This window comes from Leptidea sinapis, chromosome Z, assembly GCF_905404315.1.
Source record: "Leptidea sinapis chromosome Z, ilLepSina1.1, whole genome shotgun sequence".
NCBI classification, from domain to species: Eukaryota; Metazoa; Arthropoda; class Insecta; order Lepidoptera; family Pieridae; genus Leptidea; species Leptidea sinapis.
Window position 1 is genome coordinate 3648070 of NC_066312.1, and position 21861 is coordinate 3669930.

General features: G+C 35.8%; 1 protein-coding gene across 3 annotated transcripts in view; it reads right to left on the reverse strand.

Moving 5' to 3' along the window:
- LOC126978825 (5'-AMP-activated protein kinase subunit gamma-1) overlaps positions 1-21861 on the reverse strand; it is a 119430-nt gene that overhangs the window by 79201 nt on the left and 18368 nt on the right. For 2 of the 3 annotated variants that reach the window (XM_050827909.1, XM_050827910.1), the window contains exon 7: positions 21018-21146. In XM_050827909.1, coding sequence (XP_050683866.1) covers positions 21018-21146 — 129 coding nt within the window. Of the gene's footprint in view, positions 1-12992; positions 13316-21017; positions 21147-21861 lie in introns of those variants that run through there. The other variant, XM_050827913.1, reaches the window with a different exon arrangement.

The following is a 21861-nucleotide window of genomic DNA, read 5'->3' on the forward strand; positions in this document are numbered from 1 at the left end:
AAAGAAGGGACACTTAGCTAACATAACATATTTCATAACATTTTTCTTAAGAGTTTTCAATTATGGTGCTAATAAATGATCTTTTAAAGGCTTTTTTAACACACCATCGCAATCGCGAAACCTACTCGTTCTATCAGAAACTTATTTGTTTTTTTTTTCACTAAAAATATTGCCTCTACATATAACCATCCTTTTACCTTTAAACTTACATCTTTTCAAATGGCTCACATACGATGATGAAGCTATACCTTTTAATTTATGTCTGAGTACCTACTCTTAGTAAGCTGTAAGGTTTCCTGTTATAATAAAATAAAAAATTCATTTTGTTCTTTTATTAATAAAGGATCAATTAAGTACTTCAATTCAGTGATCAGATAATCAGCATCCATTTCAGTCAGAAGATGTCCACTGTTGGACAAAGCCATCCCCCAGAGATCGCAATGACGATCGGTCCTGTACTGCCCTCGACCAACGTATTCCAGCGATCTTGACCAGATCGTCGGTCCATCTTGTGGGGGCCCTACCAACACTACGTCTTCGGGTACGACCACGTACCATTCTAGGACTTCACAGGCCCAACGGCCATCTGTCCGTCGAGCTATGTGCCCTGCCCACTGCCACTGCGAAAGCAACGAACTGGGCTGTGTCGCTGACTTATCATACCTAATCATCATATAGATAGATATATGTATTTTAAAGAACAACAACATTTAAATACAATTTGTTGCGGAAATTGGCACTGATCAGTATCGATTTTAAACTTGAAAATGTAGAATAGGATCATTGACAAATATTAATACTAAAACGTGAATCAAGCAAAAACTTTCCAGTAGAATTCAATGCGCCATATTATATTTGATGCTTTAGTCCCGGGCTGCCGTCAGTGTTTAAAATATCTCAGTTTCACAAACGTACCTACCAAACTTATAACACTTAGTATTATGAAGTTCAAAACGATTGCGTATATTTATAACTCTTAAGTCAATATTTTGTAAAGTCTGGCCACATATACGATTGCACCAGTAATGAACGACGGCGAAATAATGTGCGCGAATAGTCTAATATGTATATGATGCAGCAAAATATACGCACGGTAAATTTTCCAAATATACTGTTAGAATCCATTTTTTATGAATATTCTTCAGGTCATTATTGGGTATCTTAAGTCTCAAGAGTGACGGGAGCGCTGTAATGTGAGATTACGCCTCAGGAGGTCTATTACCAAAATCGAAAGCCGAAGTTTCGTTCGAAACGAAAGAACGACGAACTTCAAATTAAATCCTATTACAAAGTACTTCCGATCCGAATAGTGCGGACGGATTTCGTTTCGGAGCCATAGACATAACCATAAAAGTTAAGTTGTGATTAATTTTATTGCAATGTCAAGCAACGAAAAAGTAAATGTCACGTAAATTTGGGAATAAGGTAAACGAAAAACGAAATTTCTAAACGCGAACTACGGATCCGAAACACTTTCGTAATAGGAAAATGTACGATACGTCAACCAAAACTTCATATTTAGATTTTGGTAATAGGGCTCCAAAAGTTAGAAAACATTAAGAGTCAGACAAAATTCAAAAACGCACACAAGCTCTGTCAAAAGCAAAAGTAGAAATAGACTGGACACATTCTGAGGGAAAAGAAAGAGAAATGGACAAAAACCGTTACAGAATGGTATCCATGAGACGGGAAACGAAGGAAAGGTAGACAGATTAGAAGGTGAGAGGACGATTTTAAAAGGATAGCAGGACCGGACTGGATGAGAGTAGCCAGAGACCGAATAAGGTGGAAGTCTTTAGAGGAGGCCTTTGTCGAGAGACAAATTACTAGTTAAGCTAATCTAAGTTTTATTTATAAGAAAAATTAAGTCACTATTAATAATAAAGGCTATTTTATTTTATTTATTTAATAGGGCTCCAGTTCGTTTTGTATTGCGTTACGACATAGTTTGTGTTACGTGTAATCATACTGAAAACTATAAAAGTGCTATTTACGACTGATAATATACTATAATATCATTGCTGATAATAGCAAAACCTAACTTTGACGTAAGACATCTTTACCTACTGAATATATAAAAATAACGCCGAGCGGAAATACGTGTCAGTTTGCGAGTCGTACCGATTTGCCTCAGTATAGACTAAGCTTAAGGATGAGAAAGCAACTGGTTGATGAGGTTTCTTGTGAACTGATGCCAAATTTCAAGGATAAAATATTAATAAACATTAAAGTAGGTATTCACGTGTCCCTGTTTAAATAAATATTGCCAATCCCTCGCACAAACAGAGCGTTAAAAGACGAGATGACATTTTATCATAACATATAATAATTTAGTGCCCGGACTGACAGATTTATCAACGCAGAGCCCAATGTCACTAGGGCTATCAATTTTGCACAAAAGTTCACTTAGAAGGGACTATTGAAAATTTCACTAAATTACAAATACCTGTTTCTAGTTGTACTAGGTAACACTGAAAATGTATAGAACTAGCCAGTTTCTACATTGCTAATGAAAACTTTTTTTGAATATCAATTTTAGAACTCTTTGGTAACCTAATGTAGTATATTGCATTCATTTGTCATTTGTTTATGTGAATTGGCGGCAAATCTAAAACTCTTGTTACACGTGAAAATCTCCCGTCACTCTAACGCGAGAAAGTTTTAAATCGTCAATGATTTATTATGACTTTCGTTATGGGCTTACTCAACAACAAAGCTATGATAGGCTGCGATTAGCATTTCTTAATGAATCCCCATCTCGTGCCACTATTTACAATTATTGGTTTAACGAGTTTAAGCGTGGTCGTAGCAATCTCAATGATGATCCGCGTGAGGGATATCCTTTAACAGCAACTACTGAAGATAACATCAGTGCTGTGCGACGCATGATAAAGGAAGATAAGAGAGTGACCTATCAGCAGATACGGGCAAGCCTCGGCATTGGTATAAGTCAAGTTCTAAAAATATTACACGAACATTTAGGCGTCAGGAAGCTTTGTACCAGATGGATTCCCCGTACTTTAACCGACGACCAGAAACACCTTGGCATGGACTGGTGTCGCCAAATGTTAGATAAGCTCAACGGCGGTGACTCAAATGCTGTATTTGACATCGTCACAGGTTATGAAAACTGTATATACTGCTAAGAACCCGAAACCAAAAGATAATCAACTCAGTGGGTGTTTCCTTTCGAGGATCGGCCAACTAAGGTAAAGAAAGGAAGAAGTCAAAAAGATGATAGCCACATTCTTTGGTCGTAAAGGTCATTTCGCGACAGTTGTGCTAGAAGATGGAAGGACAGTTACCGCAGACTGGTATGTCAATCGCTGTTTGCCTGTTGTCTTGGAAAAAATTCGACAGCACTGCCCTCGAAGCAGGATCCTCCGTAACCACGACAATGCTTCAGCGCACTCTGCAAAACGGACTGTTGAGTATATGACTATATCAGGTGTCGAGATAATGAGTCATCCGCCATATAGTCCTGACGCCCTGTGACTTTTATTTATTCTCAAGAACTAAAGATAACATTCGAGGTAATATATTCGAGGTAATAACATAAGGAAGAATGGGGCCACTGCTTTTCTCAGTGGTTTCATCTAATGCGGCGATGTGTAGAGAGGAACGGAGAATACTTCGAAAAACAATAAAAGTATTGGCAACTTTCTACATTAAGCTGTTTTTCATTTTCTAAACATTCTCATTGTTACCTTTATTGTCTATATATTATATATTTTCTGGAATTTAAACATTTTTGTAACGAAGTGTAAGAGAAACCGTAAAAATGCATACGGCACTGCGCTATGTCATGGAATGTGCTGAAAAATAGGTACTACGGTGAATCGCGTGAATATTATCGCACGTTTCGTTGTATGCAGTGGAATTTTTAACGTTCGAACAAATTGCGGATCTTTACTGGTGGAAGACTTGTTAGCACAGATGCTGGTAGGGTCGATGGGTAGGTACCACGGCGGTTACCTTTGATATTTTTCCAATAACAGCACTCAAGCTCATTATGCGGCATAATACTCAACGTTGAATGTTTCAACTAAAGCAACGCTTCGCACGATCGAGCACTCTCAAAAGTACTCAATCGATATCAACTTTGTGGGCAAAAATTTTATTTATATATTATAGTTCGTATTGTTAAATTGTTATTGTTGTCGTAGATTTTCGGAAATAATAAAACTTCTGTGTTAAAAAAATTAAGAATGAATGAAGGTACAAACGAAATAGCTGTAAACAGTTTTCAACCACTTATTATTGTATACCACTTTATTTATACGTTAATGACGTTGCTAACTCTTATGAATATTTTTTTTCGACACTGAACTTAGCGCACTCTGCTAGTGAATCTGAAAACTAATTCACGTTCTAATTACGCATCAGCACAATGCGGCACTGAGTCACGTTAGGCTCTGTAATTGGAAAACAACATTTTTCTGTCGCCAAGCAGTAGTGTGCAAGCCCTAGATGTATTTAGCATCTTGTGTTTCAAGGTGAAAAGCGCAATTGCGATGCCGTTCAGAACTATTGGCTATATTAGGACATTTTTTTTAATTTGTCAAATTGTAGTTTATTAACTATTTGCTAAAATTATATGTGTTTTAGTTATGCAACTATTTTAATCTATATATATCGTAAAATTTTGTACACAGGGGATTTCGGGAGCGATAAATCGGTCTAGCTAGGTTTAAATTTTAACAATGTATTTTTATCCATGTTTTATGAGAAACTGCTATAATAACAAAAATAATAAAAAGATAATTTTCGCCACCAAGATTTTAATCAGGCGATCCGGAAACCAGAAGAATGCAGATGATTCCTTTCCCATTTTTTTTTTCAAGTTTTGTACCTTCTTAAAAAACTGAGCAAGGCTCGGTCTTCCAGATACTTTGACGATTTCTAACCAAACTATAACATGTGATATATCTTATCGCTTCCGAATAATCGCTGTCAGCAGATAACTATAGAAAATAGTCGCCTACTATTAAAGTAGTCAAGTGTTGTATGAGTAAAACTCGAGTATTCTTTACGCAATTATAAATATAAGTAATCGACTAGAGGTCGTAATTCTAACATTATTCATCTTTATTTATGAGTAGCTGTTACCCACGACTTCGTCCGCGTTGAATAGTTACTTTGGGCAGTTTTTGAAGTGAAACTTCTTTAGGCGGATGAGGGTAAAATTTTTATGTCTAAAGGTTGTTAAGCGCTGATCAACTGAACAACAGAACGACACAAATTTGTAACAAATTTTTTTTAAACAATTGTTCAAAACTTGTTTAACTTTTGTGCACTAACACAATAGGATTGAAACGACTGTGTATCTGTGAAATATCGATTTATAAATATTATAAAAAATCTATTATTTATGTTACGGAATATTTCAGAGGTGATAATGTAAGAATACGTCATTCGTTATATCGAGATCAATATTAAAACAAATAATCGTCAAAATAAAATAGAACACCACACATTTATTAGAGAGATGAAGCTGTATATAAAATAAATAAGCACGAATTAAAATAATCGTCAAAGCAAACGAATATATAATGCATTTATTTAAAAAAAGGTGTGTGCGTATAATCTTTACGCGCGTTTGAAGTAAAACTTAATAATAATTGGCAGATGCATAAATACATTATAATTAAAGCCGTGTTACCAACTAAGCATTCACGTATTGCCGAAGAGCTAGGAGCATTATTAGATTTTTTTGCTATTTTTTACTCGGAAACGCTGACGATATAACCTCATCTTTTGCGCAAAGTTGGTATTTCATTCTCTAGCTATGATAAAAAAAATTCCTTATAATACTCTGCTTATAATTCTATAATACTTAAATAATTATTATATTATTTGAATAAGTGAGTTTTTACTTATTTTACAAAGAATTATATAGAGTTATAGTGATGTTATTCATTAGAAAAAAAACACTATTTACAGATCAAGTCATTATCAGGTTCTTGATTGTCCCTTTTATTCTTATTTATTGATAAAAGAGTAAAATGTTTCCGGGATTACGCCATTTTATTTAACTTTTTATTATTTTCATTGTATATTTCTATTTATAATTCATTGATAACACTGGCACGTTTTAAATATTCGCTTATTATATAAAATAATTGAAAATAAGAAATTGAAGGTTAAATTGTTAATTTACCACATATCAATATGACGTTGTTACTGAATATTAACGAATATGGCTGAATGGGCTCGAACCCTTTGCCTGTCCTAATAATGGACGAAGAAACCAAAAACCGGATGGTACAGAATAGTAATTATTATTATTCATAGTTATTATTGATTACCACATATCAATATGACGTTGTTACTGAATATTAACGAATATGGCTGTATGGGCTCGAACCCTTTGCCTGTCCTAATAATAAACGAACCGGATGGTACTGTAACATGACGCCATCTTGCCGTAACGGACTTCCGAATCGGCTGTCCAGTACCTTACCAGTCGCGCCTAAAGAAGTTTTACTTCAATAAAAGAAGAAATATTAGTTTTATCAATTCTATTGAATCCTTTTGTAATACGTAAATTAGAATGAAATGTGAATGTTTAATTGAGATCAGCTTAGCAGATTAGACAATTTCTTTGTTTAAATGTATAAAATATTATTTTTATTTCTAAACAAAAGCACTAGAAAATGACCATAGATAAGTTTCAATTTTGAGAATTACTATTGTACGCGTACAATGTTCCCAGACTTGTATTATTCGTAAAAATCCTGGATTCCCAAGACCAACTCATATTCCAAAACTAAGTCGGAAATAAAATAAAGAATATATTTTTATATAACGTCACACAATGTTCTCCTCGAATGTTACTTACATAATATCGGACATTGGGGTAGACATTATCGTGATTGGGGTTGGTAAAATTTGGAAAAAAAGGGGAATGTAAGAAAAATAAAAAAAATACTTCTACCAATAACAGGGTTATCCCTGTGGTGGTACACAACTTTGTAAGTGGCTGCGCACCTGACCTATACAGGGTTCCACTATATTTCACAAACTAACCCCGAGTTTGCTCTTTTAAAACCAAACTATTTTAATTTAAACAAGACAACATTTCCTAAGTTGTTTTCAAAGCTATGGGAAAGAAAAGAGCAAGAGATATATTCCAAGAAAATATTATTGTTTGCGAGCACGTCAAGATTGCGAATATTTTAAAATGTAAGAAATAATCCATCACGATAAATTCAACTCGATCATTTACTTGATAAAAGTTTTCCGACAAGAATCAGTATTATTCTAAATATATATGGTTTATATAAGGTAGCAATAAACCATTCTCTGCTGAATTAGACATCCTCTAGGTTTAACCATAAAGCTGCGCAGATTGGCAGAATAGTATGTAAATCACAATGTAAATTAGTTTCTGTAATAAATGAAAAAAAATCGCGATGCTGTAAAAAAAATATATAATTTCAACTCTTAACGAGGCATCTTGTGTATTATCCGTGTCGCACCGTATCACATATAGTAAAACCATGAAAGGCAAATTGCCAGTTTCGTCGTGTGTCTGGTCACTCACATTTGGACTATATCGGTCTCTAAATCAATTTGGGACCTCTGGAGAGACTGAAGCACACTTATGTATGTGGTCTATGGTGTTAAAGCCTTTCAAAGTACGGCTTGTTTGGGAGGCTGGAAGTCGACGAAACTGCGCACGAGACAATTCGTAATAACCCTCGAAAACATTGCCTTCGATGGCCTTGAAGAACCTAGACCCAGCCGTTTGAACAGCTGCCACGAACCTGTTATTATACTCGTCCACGTTAACGGAATCACCGAGACATTCGAAGCGGTTTTGTAATTCGGGTTGAAAGTTTTCCGAGTTTTGGATCTGGATGGGTGCAGGTCGGACCGTAGACTTCACCAGTCGAGACCGCTCCAGTTTTAGATTGATTTTCAATGTGCTTCTTACTATGCGGTGATTACTCCCAGTTTTCACTGAGTTGATGATCACGGAGACATCATTGAATATATCTTTTGGTAGACATAATGAAGTCAATTTCATTTTTGGTGGCAGCTCGGGGCTGATCCAAGCCCATTTGCGTTGTTCTAGCTTCATGAAGAAGGAGTTACTCATATAGAGAGCCTCCTTCTGCATGAAGTCAGCCAGCATCTGAACTCGGGCGTTCTGATTTCCACACCCAAATTGACCCACTCTTAACACATCGCCGCTATGTTTGCCCATTTTTGCGTTGAAGTCTTCCATGACAACGTTGAAGTGGGTCTGAGGAGTGTGAATAGCTGTTGATATATCCTCATACATGGCCTCCACCTCCTCGTCGGAGTGTGTATACGTCGAAGCGTAAACCTGAATGACTTTCAACGAATATCGTTCAGTAATTCTGAGTATTGATGTACGCCAACCTAGTCGACACGCTCCCTACCTCATTTACGATGTTGACGAGAGAGCTGTGAATGAGGAACCCGACACCACACTAGGACAGTTGGTCGCCCTCCCGGAAGTAGAGCAAGTGTCCGGAATTAAGGATTATCGAGTCCCTACTCTGTCGTAATTGGGTTGGTGAACGCCATTGATGCTGGTGATATCTCGGAAGGATGTTGCTGCCCATCCTCCATTCTATGTATCCCTTAGTAGCCTCTTACGACACCCACGGGAGGAGATGGGGTGGTGCTATTCTGTCGCGACACCACACGCACATTTAATATGTATATAATATGAAATATGGTATCAACTGTTTGCTCACGGCTTTTCTTGCATATATGCATGTTGTTGAAATTAATGTTGTTGATGAGTAATGTAGGATTCTATATTCTATGTCCTTATCCTGGTTACACCATTATAAACGTTTTCCTAAGTAATTATTATTTCTTTATTATTCAAGTCTGAGGCATTTCTGTTTCAAATGGATTTTATATGATACGAACTTAAGTACATACTATACGAAACATACTTTACTTCTCAAGCATCCAAGTGAGTGCTTGAGAAGTCAAAAGTGCTGAGCTAGCACCGCGATAATCAGATTAAGATATATAAAGCAATGTATTAGACGTCTCAATAACCTAGTAACTTCGCTTTGGGTGTAAGACTCTAAGTTTCAGTAAGTTATATCAGAATTCACCTATGAATCAAACTATTTTAATTTAAACTTATAAATAAACAATGTATGTAAAAAGAACAAAAAAAACTCAAAACTTCTATAACGAATCTCTTGTCTACACTTGTCTTCGCCTTATCACGACAATCACGCCGCAGTATTTTGAATACGAACCTCTGTATTACTCTGATGTTTCGGTAACTACAGACACCTATTGTTATGTACTGACAGTATTACTTCCTAAATAAATATCATGAATATGTAGGTATAACTTGACACTACACTAGAGGGACAAAATACACGGTGTAGCAATATTCTATCGATGGGCGCGGGCATAGTAATAACCACTCTCATAATATTTTCCTATAGATTCCTACTTATATCGCGCTGAGAGACATACAATAATGGTGTAGGTACTATAAACAAGTAAACGGGAGTGTATAGAAATCGCAAGATGAATAGACACAAACTGGTTTGTTCAAATATACAATAAGCATTCTCAGTTAGAGTTGTAATACATATTATTATTTTAATGTAAGTGGTATACAGAAGCATATCTACAATATGGTATCTATAGTATCAATTGGAACCGAATCCATAGTTTTTCCCCCGATACTGTGATAAGCGGTATTTTATTACTAAGTACCTGGACGACCGAGCCTTGCTCGGATTTTTAAGAAGGTACAAAACTTGAACTTCACACCCCGAAACTACCTGTATATTAAATTTCATTAAAATCAGTGGAGCCGTTACCGAGATTCAGATTATATAATATATATACAAAGCACAAGTCCGTTGAAAAGCTACTAATCGACCGCATATTTCGAGAGGAGTATTCCGAAGAGCTGGTAGACCTAACCTCTACCGCCGAATTTCACCACCAGTTTGAGAAAAATAAGAATACTTAGAAGACGGCGATTCAAGAGTTACATTCAAGAGTTAAACGTTGAAACGGGTACGAGCTGACTGTGTGGATTTTACCAAAAAAAAAATATGTTTTCATCTCTAATGTTAAGCTTAAATTGTTATACATTATGTCCCAAAACTCAACTGTGAGCTAGCACAAAATTACCACCCTGGGAAAAATAATATAAATTTACAATTTTTAAGGTACTGTTACTGTACTGTTATTCTATTACTGTGAATATTTTTTTTTTGAGTAATCTTCCTAATAAGTCATTACAGTTTGAAATTTAAATAAAAATTTTGTAATTTTAACCAAAATTCAATAAAGATCATTTTAAACAATTTGTTATTTTTATATGATTTTATGGAAATTGCAATTCACGCGTCCCAATATAAGGCGATAAGAATGACTTATCATGTATACTGGGACAGCTTCAGATTATTGACAGCTAGTTACTGACAGTAGAAGGTAGTAATTTATCTCTATCTGTAGATAGTATATTGGTAACGGCCGTAAGTCGCACATGTTTAGTACCGATTGTAATAACTCATAAATTAGTCTTTAATATCACTAGCACTCACAACACCTCTGCTCTGACTCACCCAAAAGTAGTTTTCGTTTCGCCGCTCTTCGTTGTATGCATGAAGGATGGAATGAAAGAAGCTGGTACTGGGAAACACCCGCCCACAGGTGAGAACAGTACTCCATGTAAGGCCGAATTTGCGCCTTATATAGTTGCAGGTGGTGGCTTAAAATGAAGTACTGTCGCCTTACTGAGTACACCAAGGTTTTTAGAGGCCGCTTTGGCTTTCAAGTAACCACGGAAATGAAAGTCACTCGATATATTGACGCCGAATATGCCGATACAGGCTGTTGTAGTAAGGGGAGTGATCTCGAATCAAGGGGATACGACAAAGGGAGAATTTTTAGGGGTCAACGCACAAACTTGTGTCTTCTTAGGGATGAATTGGACTTAATTTTGTCAGCCCAAAATCGGACCTTTGCAAAGCAAAGGTCCGATTTCAGACACACGTTTGGTCCGGTTCTCGTCGATGCTATTCCGGAACATGTTGGCAAGGCCGGTGTAGGAAGCATACCCTGTGCTGTCGTTTGCATAGCAATGAATACTGCTGACTTGCAGTACATCATTGATATGCAGAAGAAACCCTGGACTTGCGGTACACTAGCGTTTATGGCTTTTAAGTCGGAGCATGCACCGTTGATAACAACCTTGATGCTCACAATAAGCGCTTTGTGCCACACCCGATCGAAGGCCTTCGTTATGTCCAAACTCACCGCAAACGCCTCTCCCTTCGACTCAACCGCTTGCGCCCATGAATGGGTGAGGTATGCTAGAATATCACCACCTGAGCGACCCTGACGGAAACCGTACTGGCAGTAGCTGATTAGGTAGTGCTCCTTGAGGTATCCCAAGACCTGACGGTTACAAAAAAGTAATGACAATGGGCGGTAGATCTGGATCCGAGCGTACATCTATCTTAGCGATCGGGTGCACTAAAGCCGCCTTCCATATTTTCGGGACTACGCCTAATGAGTAGGAGAGCCGGAAAAGACAAGTGTCCGCGCAGCACAACGGGAGCATGCCATCAGGCCCACTCGATTTATGAATGTCCAAGGTGAAAATCACCTTAAGGCGCCATGCCGGAATCTTACCTCCGGCATGACTCGCGCCGCGACATATGCGGTGCTGGTGCACCTTGGTCATATATAGTCCAGTTGGACACGAAGAGGAAGCCCAGGAGCCCCTTTCACTTTCGCGTCATGCGCCAGCGAGTCATCGTCCATGTGCAGTGGAGGAATTGCTGCTGAAGGCATGATTCTACAGTTTTTTTTAAGTTCGCTGATATTCAGAACCTCCTGCTGATAGCACTGCTGCTTTCTGCGAGTGTCTATTTTGCTGGAGCGGTTGTGACCTGCCTCCAATAGGCACCGGGGAGGATGGAATGAAGGGTTCCATACTACTGAGAGCTGGCAACTATATTTTTTTCAATTCTTTACATAATTTCCTTTAGAATGACGTACAATTGATTAAAAAAAACATATAGGTGCAATTTACACCAGCAAATTTATTATACTAAAATAAATTTACATTATATTACATTAGGTACTTGTAGTAAATTTTTTATAGGCAACCTATCGCTAATACACTACATACTCCCTAAACGAACATTTCAAATTAATTTTATCAAAAAACACGTACCCGCAGAATCAAGTGGTGCGACCTTAGACTAGAATGGGTGGTAGTTTTTGACGTTCAATAAGCGATTTTAAAATCAACATTAAATTAAAATATTTGAATTTGAATTGAATCATAAGCGTAACTATAAGTATGCTATCTTCAGAAGTGGTTGGAATATTAACATGTCCTCATTTACCGATCCATTCATTAGGTCAACCTAGAAAAGTCAACAAAAGTGAATGTTTCATAAACACTAACAATACTAAATATAAAAGATAATAATATAATATTATTCAGCGCCATAGCGTGGTCACACGCTTTATAAATACAGGCGATTAATATATAATATATGCAATGAAAAAAATACCAATTACCAGTAATTAATCTAAGTAACCGAAATAAGAATAAGAAATACGAAATCTTATTTGTAATTTTACGTAACACTAAGTTTTCTAGAAAATTTATTGCTGCTTATTATTATAAAAAAAAATATTTTACCTAGAGCCATAATTAAAAGAATAACAATTTAATGAGTACAAAGTAAAAAAAATTACAATTTAAAACTTAGACAAGTTTATTTTTAACATTGTACATTTAAAAAAACATGACATTAGCTACCTTATTCAATTAATAAATCATTTCTTCCGAGTAAGAATTAACTATCGAAGCGGTGATAGTGTTGCAAGTGACATCAAAAATAAATCAATTTGAGAAAAGAAATGCCTTTTTATGCCTTTACTCAAGTAGGTATACACAATAACATACGAAAATCAAGTGATTCCAGGGTTAGTGAGTGGTATACCTGAGCGGTGGTCTGGCTCAGCTGGCTCAGTCGATGGCTGTCGGCTATAGCGCGAATTCCACTATTCTCTAATGCCCGAGGATCCAGAGACCTACTGCGCGGCTTCTCGGGCACATCGTCTCTCTTTCCCTTCGCCCACCTGAAGAACCACGCCATCTTATCGCGACACACGACACAGTGCGGACTGCGGAAGGCACGGATGTGGTGCCTCTAAGGCATCGTTATAACTACTGCGTTCGCGGAGATGTCTTGTGTCACGCGACGGAGGTTCTATCGTTATGCAACAGTGTGAACGCGTCTCGTACACTTGGGAGCGAGAGACGTCACATATACACGAGCTCTTATCACAGCATCGCTTCTGATATCGGTTCAAACAGCTGTTTCAACACCGTTTTTGACAACGCCGTGACGTCAGCGGTATCGTGATCGCGCAATATGTCTCTAGCACTCAACACAACGCTCCGTGTTTACTTGGCGTACTGCAACTTATACTGATTCTACTACAGACACACGTCAGGCGCTCGACGATTACGCGCTTTGTCTGATTAATTACTGATTGTTAAATAAATGTGTCATACGTCATAAAATTTATCAAATCAAATCGTAATTGAGCATCGCTGAAATGAAGGACTGTCGTTTCAATGTTAATACCTTTTTAGGTTATGTTGAAAAAATCAGACAATTTACTTGTGAATAAGTTTTGATTGATTTTTTTGTAAATATCCAAACCTTTAAAATTTGGCAAAACCAAAAAGTGAACAATATGACAAAATTGTTACTCGGCTACGCTCCGTAGCGCGATTAAAATATAAAGAAATTGTAGCGGAAACTAGTACGATATAAGCGATGTAGAACACACAAAAAAGATCGATACTATAAACCAATTGAAAATTCTTTTGATGTGTAGTTTAAAAGTTTTTTTATCAATAGTCTAGTGCGGTGAAATGAGCAAATATGCATATACACTATACATAAATGTATATACGCCTCCTCAGAATGATTTGCAAAGATTGAGTAAGTATATAAAAACATAATAAAAAGAAACATTTACAAACAAAAAATATATTTAACTAAAAATCATCAAATGCAACATATATCATGACGTAGTTTAACATATTTTGATAAGAGGCAGAAGAGAGGCTACTTACTATAATACTATTTCAAAAATCGTAGATTATGAAAATTTTATAATTCAAAAATTTAGCGGTCTAAATATTGCTAAGAATATCAAAAAAAAATCATTTAACTCTCTATCTATTTAACTATTAATCGATCTATGGTGGTAACGCAACGTATATTGCGTCGTCCAAACCCTGGCCATTCAGCACTAACTGCTCAAACATACGGCATTTGGCCGCATAGATACTGGCTCAACGTGGGAGGTTTAAAAGCATGGCCAGCCCCGGAAAACAGTCATTCAGCACAGAATATCCAAACGAGAATATTATATAGGATTCAAGTCTCCCAGCCAACCAAAACACATCACACGGATGACGTGCTTTGCAATTGGGCATCAGTAGTCAGTCTTTACAGCGTATAAAGGCAAAAGATTTACAAATATTCCCACATATAGTGCCATTTATTCAGAACCAAAAATTCTACATTCAGAGACCTGCAGACCACTTATCTCGTTTAAATTACTGCCAAGCTATTATATTATATGCATCATTATTATATATTATATATTGTAAGCATCGACCCCGACAAGAAGACCATTTTCTATCGAAAATAATCACAGGCACACGCGCCAGTTATTTGTCCGAGGCGCTTGAAATTTGAGCGGCACATTTCTATCTGTACAACAAGCAAAATTTTCGCTTCATTGGCTCTAGAAAACCGCATGTAATGCATAAATAGGTCGGCTCTCAAGATCGCTGTCTGAAGTTGTGTTCAGGAGAAAATACGAATGGCCCATTTTTTTCAAGATCATCGTCGGAAATACTATAACTGTTAGTGGTGAACGCCAAAGAACTGTAATAAGCAAGTTTTCGAGCTTCTCCCGGCCGCTTTTTTAAGTCGTTCTTGTTGTGTGCCTTGAAAGACAATATGTAGCAAAACTTACGAATCTATCGCCAGAAATACTGAGACAACTAATGCAATGATCAGCGGTCAGTTGCCCATAGGACTTGAAAAGATTTAAACTCGAGAAATATTTATACGTTACGCTGCTAACAGATTTTTATCAGAGGGAGTGACTCGCGATACATAGGTATATTTTAACATATTACACTTGATGTAAAATACTTTTTAACCATTAAACAGATGTGTGACGTTGGCTTTCTATTCGTATCTTAGACTACGAATTATATTTAAATTTGAGATGGAATTAGTTGAGAAGTATCAGTCGATCCAATCAAAATTTTACGTGAAAGAAGTTTTTACCCGAAAGACCAATTCTGAAAATCGTATTATGGAATCCGCTAATTGTTTCCAGTAATTCTTCTGTCCATAATATTCTGATCCTCTACTATACCACAATTATTATAAAAGTAAAAATAGACAGAAAGATTAAGAATGCGTAGCACGCCTGTCTAAAGTATGTTATATGTTTTTATTTATTTTTGACAGTAAGGGACGTGACGAGCAGGACGTTCAGCTGATGGTAATGATACGACCTGCCCATTACAATGCAGTGCCGCTCAGGATTATTGAAAAACCCATAAATTCTGAGCGGTACTACAGATGCGCTCGTCACCTTGAGACGATAAGATGTTAAGTCTCATTTGCCCAGTTAATTCACTAGCTACGGCGCCCTTCAGACCGAAACACAGCAATGTTCACAAATTACTGCTTTACGGCAGAAATAGGCGCCTATAATGTGGTATAGTTTTCTTATTTAATCATTAGATTACATTACTTACACAGTAGACTCGCGTCCCGTATTCCGCGACGAATAAAATTATAACAAACTTATATAAATGTATTATAGAAGGATTACAAACTTTAACGTTAATTGAGGATGATAAAAGAGACGAAGTTAATATACAGTCGTCATCATATCATGAAGAAGTAATTAATTTAATTTCAATAAAAATCCTACAGTTACGAGTACGTAAGAAATACCTTTAAGTCAGTCTTGTAAAATAAAAAATTTAAGTATGTTCCGCCCAATTCTCGTACACATTAGCATAAATAAAATCACATTTTACCTATGAAACCACTGGGTGGTTAGTGACCCTGCCTACTGAGCTAGAGGTTCCGGGTTCGAATCCCGGTAGCTGCAAGCATATGATGAATGTGGACGTTTGTTTCCGAGCATGGATGATTGTATGAATTTATTTATGTTTAAGTATATCGTACAGCAGTGGATGCCTTCCGGCTAAAATGATGATAATGAATTATTATATCCTATTAAATACGTCTATCTTTGTCTTGTACCCATAGTACAGGCTATGCTTAATTTGGGGCAAGATAATTTTTATACTTTTATACAAATTATCTTGCCCTTGTCACTAATAATAAATGAGAAACATACGAAAAGTGCGAAAAGGCTTTCGTTCACCTTTTCTGCAAGCATTGGTATTAGTAATAAATAAAAGATGAAGGAAGAAGAGGTAAGGTGCAATTTAAAAAAAACCTTTACCTACTCTAGAAACTAGTATTCATTAGAGTGCAAATAAAGCTCGATTTTTACATACCGAGTGCAGTCGGTGTTGGTTACTCGTGCGATATTGATATGGTGAAAACAGTAAAACATTTGGATTATGTAAAAAAATAATATTATGAGAAAAAGTGGAAGTTTTGGCAGAAGAATTTTTCTATAGGGTACATGGGGCACACTCAAAGTTTTCCACTTCTAGCTAATCGGAACTATTTGAATTTCGAATGTTATCTATAATTTTTTAAACGTTGTAACCTTTTTAGTAATAAATAAAAATCATATGTCAATTCTTTTGTATCACACATCACACGCAACGAAAATGGAATTAAGTCGAAAAAATTTTCGAACGATGATTTTTTATGATTTTAAAAGTTCTCTCTCTCCACTCGTCTTCAAAATGCTTTGGGAGAGAAGCACCTTGCTTGAGCACCGTAAGCCGATTCTTTACATTACGAATATCGTGAAGGGCGGCTTCAACTGCCGTCAACGAAAATAATGTGGCTACTGTTACGCGGCTAATTGAAGAAAACCCGCGGATTACCTATGAGAATTCAAGGACTATTGGGATTGGTATGAGCCAAATTCAGAAAATTTTACAAGAAGAATTGAAAGTTCGGAAACTTTGTTGTCGTTGGATCCCTCATGAAATGACAACGGAGCAGAAGCGGGCTCGCGTGGAAAGGTACAGATGCTAATGAAGTACGACCACGGACATTCTAATGCTGTTTATGACATCGTCACAGGAGACGAAACGTGGATTTATTGTTTTGAACCCGAAAAAAGCAGCAATCTTGTGAATGGGTATATGAAAATGAGAACAGGCCAACAAAGGTGAGGCAGGCGAGAAACATTGGTAAAAAATGATCGCATTTTTTTTCTCAGCTACGAGTCTCATCTGCACAATTCCCCTTGAAGATCAAAAGAGTGTTAATGCCGAGTGGTATTTTACTATTTGTTTACCCAGGGTGTTAAAAAAAGTTCTCGAAATCAGAATCGAAGAGTACGCATATACAGTTTAGCTTAGCTAGTGTATCTAATCGGACAGTGAAAAGCCCGGTTACGGAGTAGAATTATAAGACATTTACCGCTTGCACATTGTTTGATTCTCTTTTTTCTTCTACCATTTTCTTAAAAATAAATCCTAATGAATTCAGAAGAATACAGAAGAAACTCTTTTCCATACCCGCTACAGACTGAGAAACGTATTTATAATTACTCGTATTCTGCTGGCTACTGCATATTAAATCTAGCCACTACTGAGCAAAGCAAAACATCATGACATGAGAAGAATAGAGGTTTCCATTAAAGATTAGGTATTCGTAAGCATTACACAGCCGCAGCTTTATAGAATTTTCAACAAATACTGTTATCGGCTATAAATCTTGGTGTACTTACATCGGAATACGCACCACAAATTGTAATCTTCAACGTGTGGATACATAACTTTTTGATGTTATACTTCTTTGGGCGCGTTATAAAAAAATTATGAGAGTGAAATTTTAAGATGCGCGCGCATCTCTGTAACACAAAATTAACAAGTTGAAGTTGGTTCCTAAAATTTATGATGTTTGCGTCATTCGTTTTTTTTGGTTCTTCGTCCATTATTAGGACAGGCAAAGGGTTCAAGCCCATACAGCTGTATTCATTATTTAATAATTAATTGTCAATACCGTCTTTGCGAGATTTTTATATTTTTAGCGGCACGTCGATAACGCTTTTCTCCTTGAAACATACTCGTATACTGAGACTGACTACGCAAGTAATAAATAACACAAGCTACGGGACTCTGTAAACCAAAATAGAAATAGCTTACCCAACACTGTTTGGTGCCCCTGTGGTACCTACCTTACCAAGTTACCAGCATCGTGTTATTGAACTTTCTATGTGTGTTAATTAATTTCATCAATGCTAGCAACGATTTTTTATAATATCGGTAGCCACGTCCATAGTTTTTGATTTAAGAGCGGTGTTGCCGTACGGCAAAACTAATCTTTAACGGATTAAAAAAGGACATTGCATAATTTACCATTTGGATAGTGTATGCATACGGCAAACTATGGATACAAACTTTGTTTGGTACCTACCAGCAGGTGACTTCCACCACAGGACATTATTTCAAAGACCCAAAATCCCTCCAAAAATTTTTTTTTTACATAATTATTTATTATCATTTTTTGCTTATTATTTTATCACTAATTGATAGTAGAATGACTGTCTGATCTGCTAGTTAAAAGGGAATATACAACATTATCTGTTTCATTGTTTAAAATATAAGAAGAAATATAATAATACAACAACTTTACAAATAACTTAACTTTACTAAAATAGAAAGATATATGATATATAGATATTTGTCAATGAATCCTTTAATAAATTCTTTCAGCTTTGAGTATGTTACTAAATTGAGGCTAGCTGCTTAGAACAATTTATAAAACACCTAAATGTTATTAGTTATCTTACGATCTAACGTAATTATGGATTCCCGCAATATATATGTAAGTATTCATTTACTAGGGCAACTCACAAATTACACTCTTTACAAGCACGCATATATAGAGTAATAATATAGATAGGAGGTTATTCAATTATAAGTTGCCACTGCATTAATAATTTTAACTACGTTTTAAAACAGTATTACTAACTTTAAACTGTGTTATTACAAAAACAATCAAACATATTCCCCCTTATTCATAATGGTCCGCTAACTTTAAACAGCCGCTAAGGAGTGTTTTCTCATTTTGACTTAGGTCAATAGAAGAAGGCAGAGTGAGAATTAGCAATGCTTTAAGTTAGCAGACTATTATGAATAAGGGGGATTGTGTTGAACACTTAAAAAGGTCCTATAAATCTGTGTCTCTCTGTTATTTACCGTTAAACATTCATTAGACATTGCTTATATTCATATACGAATCGAAGCTTGTTTAAGCTGTCTCTAACGAATAGATCATATTCATAGGGAAGATTTAGATTACATGATGATAGATATTCGACAGCTGTCGAAAATTGCGTCCCGTCTGCGTTATGCTTAACAACTTTTTAATTAAACACAAGTAAAACACTGTTTTGTAATAGAAAAAAATAAACTCCATTTTAGACATCGGTATGTTAGGTCACTGACGTTGTTAAAGTTAAATCATTGTCTAACAAAACGCGTGTCTAAACCATATTGAAATATTTTTTTTGTTATAATACCGTAACAATTTAAAAACTAAAATCTACAATTAATATTGTAAATTTAATATTGAAAAATAAAAATGAAATGTGAGAACAAAGTACCTAAATAAAAAAAAATAATAATATTTACACACTCACAAATTTTATTTATTATCTTGCCCCAAACTAGGCATAGCATGTACTATGGGTACAAGACGATATATTTAATACAATATACTTAAACATATATAAATACATATAAGCAACCATTGACTCGGAAACAATCATCCATATTCATCATATAAATGATTGCACCTACCGGGATTCGACCACGGGAAAATGAATAAAAAATCGCTCGAGTAAATTAAATATTTTATTTTTATACTAGCTGACCCAGCAAACGTTGTATTGCAATATAAAGTAATAAAATAAATTCAATAATTATTCAGTAATAAAATAAATTTAATAATAATTTTTGGGGTATAAAAAATAGATGACGACCGATTCGCAGACCTACCAAATATGATATATTCTAATTTATCAAACATAGATACATATAAATGTACATAAAATTTATCAGACTTCAATAATCATTAAATTCGGTTGCCATCTTGCAACTGGGCGTATGTATGGATGTAATAGAATAATATTAAAATCGCGATAGAAAAATAGGTGTTGATTGTAGAGGGTTAAAAATTTAGGGTTGTATGTATTTTTTAATGTTGTATCATAAAAAAATAAATAATTCATCTAAAAATTAAAAAAAAAATGTGGTGGACTTACCCTTAACATCTAGGTAATAGATGTTATTCGATTGTCAGACCTACCCTACATGCACACAAAATTTCATGAGAATCGGTCAAGCCGTTTCGGAGGAGTTTAACTACAAACACCGCGACACGAGAATTTTATATATTAAATTGAGCAAGCGCCGCAATTTATGTAATAGTCCAGTACTGAAGCCTTTAAAAATGATAAAAAGTGAAATAATTATTACCTAAAACTTTGCCATTTAACATTTGCGATTTTGCCATAGGTCTTGAAGTTTGGCTGAAAATAGAGATAAACCTTTTTTACCCTAAAACACCTTTCCTACTTCCCGCCCTCAGTTCACCCGTAATTAATTTTACCTTTCATTTTTGTTATATTCTCGTTCTTTGCCAATGGGGTTTCAAAAATTACTTACGTACTATGATTAACCCTGGTCTATAATGCATAATTCAATATATTTATCAGCCAATCACAATATAATAATTGCATGCTTCACTCACCGAGCGCCTCCTGTCCGAGCCCTCAGCGTGTGACTGCCCAGGTACTGATGCTCTGCCTCGGAATAAGTCCATAACCTTGTTGATAGCGCTGGCACGGCGTTGTGATGGCACCGTGATCGTGTGGTAGTACTGCATAATATTATTATATGAAACGGCGCTGGAGCAGTAATGTGTAAGCATTACTGTGTTTCGGACTGATGGGCGCCGTAGCTAGTGAAATAACTGGGCAAATGAGACTTGACATCTTATGTCTCAAGGTGACGAGCGCAATTGTAGTGCCGTTCAGAATTTTTGGGTTTTTCAATAATCTTGGGCGGCACTGCATTGTAATGGGCAGGGCGTATCAATTACCATCAGTTGAACGCCCTGCTCCTCTCGTCCCTTATTTGCATAAAGAAAAAAAATGAAAATTAATGCCCAGGTTGCATTATTTACCAACTGCTTGCATCTGTATACCTACAGTATGTAAATTAAAGTTATTGTTGCTTTAAAAGAGTGGCAATGAGTTTCTTGCCACTTCTTCTCATATAGACTCAACCTTTGACTTTCATTGCTATTGCTATAAAATAATTATAATCTAGTCCCAGGCTGTGCGATCATTTAGATATTTAACTGTGGAGTAGTAGGATTTACGACAGAGACATTGTTTAATAAAACATTTAAATATATTAATAGATAATGCCTGAACAGTGGCTGGGACTTTATTATAATAGTGTATACACTTACCCTTAATTTTTTATGTATGATGTATAGATATTGAGTGGTTATATATTATAGATAGTATAATAATAATAATAATATTGACACACTTTTTACACAAATTATCTTGCCCCAAGTTAAGCAT